General features: G+C 39.2%; 1 protein-coding gene across 2 annotated transcripts in view; it reads left to right on the top strand.

The window, feature by feature from the left end:
• Window positions 1–10,543, top strand: part of Ino80 (INO80 complex ATPase subunit) — a 142,931-nt gene that overhangs the window by 32,076 nt on the left and 100,312 nt on the right. For both annotated transcript variants that reach the window (XM_008846782.2, XM_008846783.3), the window contains exons 8-9: window positions 6,924–6,977; window positions 8,261–8,464. In XM_008846782.2, the coding sequence (XP_008845004.1) occupies window positions 6,924–6,977; window positions 8,261–8,464 (258 nt within the window). The remainder of the gene's footprint in view (window positions 1–6,923; window positions 6,978–8,260; window positions 8,465–10,543) is intronic.

Below are 10,543 nucleotides of genomic sequence, written 5' to 3'. Positions count from 1 at the left end.
TGGTGAATAGCACTCTCTTATCTTTTTAATAGACTTTGGTCAATTCACAGCACAGTTGTTTTGAAATGCTTTGTTTTTCTCGTTAGCTCTGCTCTAGCTTGCTCTTGCTCTCTCATCTTTGTTCTCTCACCCTTTCTCTCCTTCCCTCCCTCTCCTTATATCCTCCTACCGCCCTTCTTTACTCCCCTTTTCCTTTTGTTGAAACAGGGTCACCCTGTAGCCCCAAGCTGGCCTGGTGACCAGACTGGCCTCCATCTAACAGAGATCACCTGCCTCTTTTTCCTGAGTGTAGTGATTAAAGGTGTGTGCTGCCACAGGAGGTTCCTTTCCTCTTCTTTCTCCCCTCCCCCACCTGTCATCTGCGTCCTAAACTTAGGGCCTCATGCTTAGAAGGAAAGCTCTCTCCCAAAGTGACTCCCTCTAGTGCCCCAAGATAATCCTTTTTAAAAAACAATAAAACAGAGCCAGTGAAATGTCTGAGCAGGTCAGGGCACTTGCCCTGTAAGTCTGATGACCAGAGTTTGATCCCTAGAACTCATATAAAAGTGGAAGTAGAGAACTGGTTCTACAAAGTTTTCTGATTTCCACATACCCTCCATGGTATGTGTGCCTATGCACACACACACTAATAATAAATCACATTTAAATGAAAGCATCAAAAGAAGAGGAGTCTAAAATTCTCATTCATTAAGTATGTAATGTATTTCATAAGACTTTCCCATCTTAAAACAAAATGAGGGACACTACTTAGGAGAAAGGACAGTTTTTTAATAAACAGCAATAAATATTCGATAGCAAGTTGATAGGTGATCATAGAGAAAATAATAAAGAGATGTTCTTATAGAATTTATAAGCATTTGGATGTTACTTAAATCATAAGCATTAGAAGAAAATGTTAGTGATTGAAAAGAAAAAGACATAATTCTTTGTGGTTTTTTTTTAATTTTTAATTTTTATTTTATGTGTATTAGTAGATTGCCTCCATTTGTGTAAGTACAACTGTGTTGTGCAGTGTCCAAGAAAGTCAGAAGAGGGCATTGGGTTCTCCTGGAACTGTAATTACAGACCATTGTTAGCCTCCATGTGGGTGCTGGGAACCAGGTCCTCTGTGAGAACAGCCAGTGCTCTTAACCCCTAAGCCAGATATCTCTCTAGCCCCATATTTCTTTGTATTCTTTTCTTTTTCTTGCCTTTTTGAGGCAGAGTCTCCCTGTAGCCCCAGCTGGCCTGGAACTCACTTTGTAGACCAGGCTGGCCTCAACTCTCAGAGTGCCTCCTGAGTGCTGAGATTAAAGGCGTGCACTACCACGCCCGGCTTTCTTTGTATTCTTGATTGTTTCCTCTTTGCTGTGTATGAGTTTCAGGACATTACATATGGTTGGTAAGAAAGGTGGGAACATCTAAAAAATTACTTAGCCTTGAACCCACCATTGCCACTTCTAGAAATCTACATTCCAGTGGTAGAAAAATAATGTATACATTCCAGCCATACTTGTAATTACACAAGAATGTAAATAACCTAAAGGCCCATATACAAAGAGAATGCTTCTGTTTTGCTGGGATAGAGCCACACAGTAAATTGCTGTGCAGCTATTTTAAAAGATTGAGGTTTCTTTTGACTTGTCACAGAGCATTTTAATGGCATATTAAATGAGGAAAGCAAAGAACAAACGTGTTTATAGTATATTAGTAAAAACCAAAAATACAAGAGACTACATAAGTGCTTATTTGTGGAAAAGAAATCCAAGAAGATAAACTGCAGTTAATGTGATTGATTCTTTATAGGGGGCAGGTAAAAGGGTTGAAATGAAAGGCAGAGAACAAGGTAGCAGGAATGGGGAGGGAGGCTTGCTTGGTATAGGACCAATGTTTAGAAATGTAGTGACATTTAACATACTTCTAATAATCCCCAAAAGTAAGTGAAGTAATTAAACTGACCAAGACGTGGGAAGATGGGGAGGTTAGTGATAAAAAAGGGCAAATTATAATATAAATAACTAGCAGTATACTTAGCTGTGTCATAAATAATCATGTTTCTGGTGTTGGAGAATAGAACTAGGCTAAGTATATATTAGGAGAAACTGAAGACCAAAAGAATTCTAAAGCGCTGGTGAGATGGCTCAGTGGGTAAAGACTTACTACCAAGCCTGATGAACTGAGTTTGATATCTGGGACACAGATGGTGGAAGGAGAGATCTAACTCCTGCAAATTATCCTCTGACCTCTACTTGTGCTCTGTGGCATGTATACATACATACATGCATACATACATAAATACATGTAAAAAAAGAGGGGCTGGAGAGATGGCTCAGTGGTTAAGAGCACTGGCTGCTCTTGCAGAGGACCAGGGTTCAATTCCCAGCAGCCACATGGTGGCTAACAACTGTCCTTTACTCCAGTTCCAGGGGCTACAACACCCTCTTCTGACCTCCCCGGGCATTACATGAGATGGTTATACCCACTGACATGCAGGCATTACACTCATAAAAAAAAATTTTTTTTTTTTTTTGGTCTTTTTTTGAGACAGGATCTCTCTGTAACCCCAGCTGGCCTGGAACTAACTGTATAGACCAGACTGGCCTTGTACTCACAGAGATCACCTGCCTCTGCCTCCTGAGTGTTGGGATTAAAGGCGTGTGCCACCATGCCCAGCTCACATAAAATTTTTTAAAACTGTATAAAAGATGTGCCAAATTTTTTTAAAGTACATGAAGAAGAGGGTTTATGTAAATGCATAGATAGTAAGTGGATTAACAATTTTGAAGTTATGTGTATATACTACACTTGAACAGTTGAAGTAAATATATTACAGATAAGAGCTACTTCCCCATTGTTATAGAATGAAATTATAAGTAAGGAAAAAGTAGAAACTGGAAGAAAGCTTGTGAAATCTGGAATCAGGGATTATAGTATAAACTAATGGAGGCACATATATAGGTCACTACAGAAATATCAGTGACTGTATGCATAGTGGAAACTGACAGAAAGTACCTTCACCAAGCATTAATGCAAAGTAAGCGTCATTAATACTATAAATTTTCATACCACAATTTTTTGATATTGGAGATTAAAAGCTAGATACAAACTAGGTGTAAGTGCTTGCCAAAGCCTTTTTTTGGTCATTTGTTTGTTTGTAGATAGGGTCTCATTGCATAAGCTGGCTTCAAACTCCCTGAGTAGCCTTTAGACCTGTAGTTTACTAACACTGTGCTATGAACCAGGCCTATAACTTAACAGTACAATATGTGCTTAGCATGCCTGAGGCCTGAGTTCAGTCCTCCACCCAAAGAAGAAGAAAAAAGGCAGTAAGATTTTATCTGTTAATTGCCCTTTCCTAGTAATAATTGGAAATGGGAGAGATATAAGAAAACTCCACTATTGTTTTGCAACTTAAAAAAAAAAGTGCTTAGCACTTAAAAATACTGTGTGTGTGCACATCTATTAACATATATGTATGTGCATCTACATGCTGGTCCCTTCTGAGGCCAGAAAAGGACTTTGGATCCCCTGGAGCTGGAGTTAATAGACAGTTGTGAGCCACCTTATGTGAGTGCTAAGAACCAAATTCTGGTTTGCTGGAAGAGTAACAAATACTCTTATCCACTGAGCCATCTCTCTAGCCCTGCAACTTTTTCTTTAAGTGTATAATTAGTTCAAATTTTTGGAAATATTTAAATCTATAGGAGAAGAGTAATTCATCAATCTATTATACATACTTTATACTCAGCAATTATTTGCCTTGCTAGCTTTTACTGTATACGCACATATTTTTTTCTCAACCATTTTTAGTTAAAACTTACTACTAATCCTGCAGTGTCTTTTTTTTTGGGGGGGGGGTGCGGGGGGAGGAAAGGGTTTATTTGGCTTACAGCACAGTTCATCATGAAGGGAAGCCAACGTAGGAACCTGGAGCACAGACCATAGAAGAACATTGCTTTCTGACTTACTCCTCTAGTCTGGGCTCAACTTGCTTTCTTATACAATGCCCATGGGTGGCACTGAACACAGTGGATTGGGACCTCCAACATCACTCAACAATCAAGAAAATGCCCCACAGACATGGCCACAGGCCAATCCAACTGAGACAGTTCCCCAGTTGAGGTTCCCACTAACAAGTTGACAACTAAAGCTATCCAGCATAAAAGATGAGCAAAAGGAGATGTGGGCTGGGCTTCCTTTGAAACTTAGATTTGTAGAGGGAAAGTTATTTTTCATGTAATCACAAAAATGTCAAGCCCCACATTCATTTTGAGTGTTTGTTTTCACAGTGAGAAAAATGTTAAATGCTTGGAAATCATGTATCTCTTCATGTAAATTCTCCAAACATAGAGCAATATGAAGACTAGATCAATATATTTTCTAGTTTGACCAAACTCTTCCTGACTTACTAGAAATTAGTGCAGCACGGTGCCTTCACGATAGTTTCAATGAATGATGTTGACAGAGTAATAAATGTGCCTCTCTGTGATTTTCTTTTCCTTGATAGGTGCCAGAGCTTTTGCTTCTTCTTTAACAATCCTTCCTGCAGTGTCTTTTTTGTTGTTGAAATGGAGTATCATTCAGTCCAAGCTGGCCTTGAATTCAAGTGTGTAGCCAAGGCTTGCTTTAAATTCTCAATCTTCCTTCCTTTTAGGTATCTTTTTTTCTTTTTAAATTAAAAAATTTTATGCATATGAGTGCTATGCCTCCATGGATGTAAATGCACTGCGTCATGCAATGCTCACAGAGGTCAGAAGAGGGTGTCATATCCCCTGGAACTAGAGTTAGGGATGGTTGTTAGCTGCCATGTGGGTTCTGGGATTCGAACTTGGATCTGCTGCAAGAGTGGCTAGTGCTCTTAACTGCTGGGCCATCTCTCCAGCCTCTTAGGTTTATTTTTTCAATGAAAAGGTTTTCTCATATACAAGCATAGTGTAGTTATGTAGCTTAGAAACTTCTACAGTTGACAGAATGCTATTACACCTGATTCATTAGTCTAATAATATTTCATCAGTTTTTCCTAGTCGGTGCAGGATCCATCTTGATTACATGATGCATTTAGTTGCTAAATCTCTTTAATGTGAATTTTTTGGCCTGGGTCTTTTGTAACATTGTTATTTTTGAACAGGATAGGCCTATTCTCTTGGAGAATATTTCTGAACTTGGGTTTATCTAATGTTTCTATATGGGCAGAATGGGTAGATTTGGGTTATGCATTTGTACAGGATTATCACAGGAGTAATATATCCTCCTTGGTGTAGTACATCAAGTGACATATGCTTTTCTGTCCAGTGTTGATATTAGCTTTGACTCTTCAATATGATCGTGCTTCACTGTGTAAAGTTACCTTTATTTCTACATAACAATTCCTAAGTATTTCTTGAGATAATTATCAAATCCATGCCCACTTCCTCCCCTCCAACTCCTCCCATATCTCATGGGTTTTGTTTTTTTTATTTTATGTGTATGCGTGTATTGCCTGCCTGTAGGTAAGTACACCCGTGTCATGCAATGTCCGCGGAGGACAGAAGAGGCTATGGGTTCTGGGATTCGAACCTGGGTCTTCTGCAAGAACAGCCAGTGTTCTTAACTGCTGAGCCATTTCTCCAGCCCCATTTTGTTTTTTGAGACTGAGTCTTAACTGTGTAGCCCTGGCTATCTTAGAACCCTGTGCCCAGCACAGAGATCTGCCTGTCTTCTGATGCTAGGATTAAAGGCATGGGCCACCACACCCTCTTCTCTCCTTTTTAAAAAGATTTATTTTTATTATATATATACACATATATATATACATATATATATACATATATATATATACATATATATATATACATATATATATATATATGTGGGAATGTGTGAACATGAGTGCGTGCATGTAGAGGTCAATGGTGTCAGATTTCCTGGAGCTGGAGTTATAGGTGGTTGTGAGCTGCCTGACCTAGATGTTGGGAAACAAACTCCAGTTCTCTGTAAGAGCAGTACACATTTTAACTACTGAGCTACTGGGCTGTCTTTCTAGCCCTGTTGAGGTTTGGTTTTTGTTTTGTTTAGCTTCATTGTTTTGTTTTGTTTTTGGTGGTAGTGGTCTCATTGACTGGACTGAAACTTGCTATGTAGACCAGACTCACCTTTAACTTAGAGATCTGCCTGACTCTGCCTCCTGAGTGATGAGATTAAAGGTGTATGTGTCAACATGCCCAGCACAGAAGACTGTTCAGTGGCAGCTGCAGGGCTGGGGAAAATGGCTCATTCAGTAAACTGCTTGCTGCACAAGTGTAAAGACTTGAGATTGAATCTCTAGCACCCATGTAAAAAGCTCAGTGTGGTAGCACATGCTTATAATGCTAGCACTTGGGAGGCAGAAACAGGAAGATCCTTGTAGCTTATTGACCAGTTATTCTAGCTGAAACAATAAGCTCCAGATTCAATGAGACACCCTATCTCAAAAAATAAGATGAGTGATAGAAGACTGCATCCTACCTCTACCTCTGGCTTCCAATATATGCAGACATGCATACACACACTCAAACATGTACACATGCATACACTACACACACAAAAGTAAAATAAAGGCAGCTGCAACACTAGCATATTACTATTATGTTTTTATTTGTTTTGAGACAAGGTTTCACTATATAGCCCTGACTAGTCTGGAACTCTCTTTGTAGACCAGGCTAGCCTTGAACTCACAAAGATGTGCTTGCCTCTGCCTCCCAGTGCTGAGACTAAAGGCCCGCTCCACCACAACCAGCTAGCTTGTTCTTCTTGATACTTCTTTACGGGCTTTATGTATACTGCTAAACAGTACATTTGAATTACGTTTAGAAGTAATTTATGTTGTATGTGCTTGACATTTTGTTTTTCAGTCCTTTAGGAATTAAATAAAGGCTGAATAATCTTATTTAGAAATGAAACCTAAATATTACTTTCAAATGTTTTAGGCCAACAAGCAGAAGTCTTCCGCTAGAAACCTGTTCCTCACCAATAGCCGAAAGGTAATGTCTGTTTTCTGTTTCTATTTTGTCTGAAATAGGTTCTTGTTCTTTGGGTCCATTCTTGCTACTTTTATGTGTTTTGACCTTTTGATCACGAATCTGGTAGTAAGAAAACTTCTTAGTAGTCTCATTCTTTATTTTTAATAAGTAAAATTGTTCTTCCTCATATTTCTGAGTATTTTGAGCTTTTTGCATAAGACACCTCCTCTCTGATTCCTTGGGCAAATCATAGGATTTTCATTTGCTCATGAGTCTTTTCATTTAGGACATTGTAGAGGCTGGAGAGATAACTCAGTGGGTAAAGGCACTGGCTGCCAAGCCTAATGACTTGAGTTCCATGAACGACTCTCTGACCTCCACACATGCATTGTGCATACACACAATAATTATAACTAAAATAAGTGAAATGAGAAAGCGAAAAACTTTTCAGAGGGAAGTAACACAATTTGTAAGGGTTGTTGGGAACGTCTGAGAGGTAACAGCAGTATTTCCTTGGGCTAGTCTTTTGACCTGTTTCCTTCTCTAAAATAGAGGTGGTGGTGATGATGAAGATGATGATTATGATGATGATTCTTTCCTAGAGTGAAAAGCAGTGACAGGTATTATGAATGTGATAATAACACTTGTCACTTTTTAGCAAATTTCAGGTCCTTTACATTGTTGTATGACTTTTCCTGGGGAAATGTGAAGAAACGTGTTCATCTGAGTTAGGGCATTGAGGACAGATCAAAGTCTAGCTTGGTGAACCAATGAGTTTTAATTTGAATTACTTATAGGATCATAGATGAGGGGCTCTTACAAGAGCACTGATAACTGAGATAGGACACCACCTACCTCCCCCAGAAGTTAACTGTTTATATATCCTTGCAGAGTGGTGGAGCCTAACCACTTCAGTAACTGCCTCTTCCCTCTTACATGTGCTGTAAGTTCTCACCTCTCACAAGGGAACATTAGCAGGCCCAATCTTGTGAGGGTCTTATGCCTATGAGCACAGGTGCTGTGATTTCAAGACAGCAACACCCATGTCATGCCTAGAGTACAGAGTTCATTAACAGTCAGTAAGTACACTTTGATATAGATAGATTTCTCATTCCTGATACTTAACTTCAGGGTCTGAACCTTAGTCACAGCACTGTACAGTGGCATTAATTGAGTTAGGTGAGGTAGAGATGTGTCCATAGGACTGGTCCTACTAAAAAGATTGAGAAATGGTGGAGCTTAAAATCCAGGAAGTACTGTCTGTGGGATTGGATCCTCCCCTGTTGTGATAATGTTGTTTGCAGCTCGCTCACCAGTGTATGAAAGAGGTGCGTCGAGCTGCCTTGCAAGCACAGAAGAACTGTAAGGAGACTTTGCCTCGTGCCCGCCGCCTTACCAAGGAGATGCTTTTGTACTGGAAGAAATATGAGAAGGTGGAGAAAGAGCATCGCAAGAGAGCAGAGAAGGAAGCTTTGGAGCAGCGAAAGTTGGATGAGGAAATGCGGGAGGTGGGACAAAAGCATAAAAATTCTAAAGTCCTTTTTAATACTGAAGCATCAAGGTTTTGGCTGTACTTTTGTTGTTGTTTGTTTTAGTTTTGACAGTTCTGGATATTGAACCAAGTCACTGCATATACTAGACAAATGCTCTAGTAATGTTTATTCCTAGAATTGTAGTTTTTTATTTTGGAGGAAGAAAAGGTTTTACTATGGAGCCTAAGGTAATCTCACACCCTAAATTAGCCTCAGCCTCAGCCTCCCTAGTGCTGGGGTAACCAGTATGTGCCACTACACCTAGAAACCCTAGAAAATTTTTGGAAGACATTGTTTTGAGGATATTGTTTCAATCAGTTCTGTTTTTCTTTGAGTAAGAACTTTACTGAGGCCTTTTGCCTTTAGTGAAATATTCCTCTCTTCTCTGGAGAAACAATAACAACAAAAGGAATGAACAAAAGGGACAGAAAAGAAAGTAGTTTGTAGTTTATCTTGATTTGTTTCCAGGTGCTAATTACAGATTTTATTTGGTGGATGATTAGACCTGTATACCAAATTTAGGACTAGATAGGGACAGTAAGCAATTAAGCCATTTTTCTGAGACCCACCAAGTCCCCATCTACTTTTTTGTAACTTGTGACCATTACTACTGCCGAATGTGATAACTGTCAGTTGATTTTGTATATTGTTAAAGGAAGCGAGAATAGAGAGCAAGTAATTGTGTTGTCATTGGTAAAACAATTGCAATGAATGGAAGAAAAGTTACAGTCCAGAAAAGAAGAGACAATGGATTAGATGATTTCTTTCAGGCATGGGCAGTATTCTTTTCACCATAGAATATTTGGAGCCATTTCTGGGTTCTTGATTATCCTTTTCCTTTTTTCTCTCTTAAGACTTCTGGGTAGTATCTTTGCATGCAACATTGAGTTAGCAAGCATTTGTTGCAGTTGGGACCACTTAACACACTGAGTTCAGAGACATTTGAGAATTAGCTATGGATCTTGAGGTTGGTAGAATCTTGACTTGTTATCTAGGTTTGTGAGACCCACATTCTTTTAATCTGTTGCTAGCAAACTGATGGGGGCTTGGTTCATGGTTGTTTTGACTTGTGTGTCTTTCTCTCAGAGCTTTTGAAGTGAAGCTCTTTGTATTTTTATTGATCTCTTTCATTTCAACCATTGTGGTTCACTCTGTTTTCTCATTCTCTCTTTTCTCTTTGTTTTGTTGTTGCAGTGGAATTGAACCCATGCCTTACACATGGTAGACAAGTGTCCTGCTAGTAATCTTCAACCCCACCTCTCATTTTTTTTTCATAATTATTTTAATTTGGATTTTCTAGATATTTTAGTGTTAGAACTAGAAGATCTGTGAAAAGAAGAACATTAAATTTTTATTAGATTTTCTTCTCATTTGAACCAAGCTCTACTGCTATAGAGCCCTAAAAAGAAATGGCTCGAATTTATCTAAGATACTAGTTTATTAAGTATACTTTGGGGTTTGGGATTTCTGTCCTTTCTTTTCTTTTTTCTTTTTTTTTTCTTTCTTTTTTTTTTCTTTTTTGAGACAGCATCTCCCTGGAACTCACTATGTAGACCAGGCTGGCCTCAAACTCACAAAGATCTGCTTGCCTCTGCCTCCCAAGTGCTGGGATTAAAGGCATGCGCCACCACACCCAGCTTTTTTTGGTCTTTTTGAGACAGGATCTCCCTGTAGCCCCAGCTGGCCTGGAACTCACTATGTAGACCACACTGGCCTTGAATCCCACGTGCATGTGCCACCACACCTGGTCTTTCTGTCCTTTCTCTACTGTGCTCCTTAGTTTATCATTTCCTTCTGGGGAGGTGGATCTAGGATATATCAGGTTTATTTTTTACAAATTTTGTTATGAAATGGTCATTCAGATTAATCACTCTTCATGCTAGGTAGGGTAGAGTTTGCCTGTAATCCCAGCATTTGGGATTCTGAGCCAGGATGGTCCAGAGTTCAAGTCCATCCTGGACTGTATATGTGGTGCTTGGAAGCCCAGGCTTTATACATACCAGGCAAGCACTCTACCACCTGAGTCACATTCCTAGCCTTGTAACATAAAAAAAA

This window comes from Nannospalax galili, unplaced genomic scaffold (genome assembly GCF_000622305.1).
Source record: "Nannospalax galili isolate Female #2095 unplaced genomic scaffold, S.galili_v1.0 scaffold342, whole genome shotgun sequence".
Taxonomy (NCBI): Eukaryota; Metazoa; Chordata; class Mammalia; order Rodentia; family Spalacidae; genus Nannospalax; species Nannospalax galili.
Note: the sequence above shows the minus strand (reverse complement) of the source record. Positions and strands in the feature narration are given on the sequence as shown.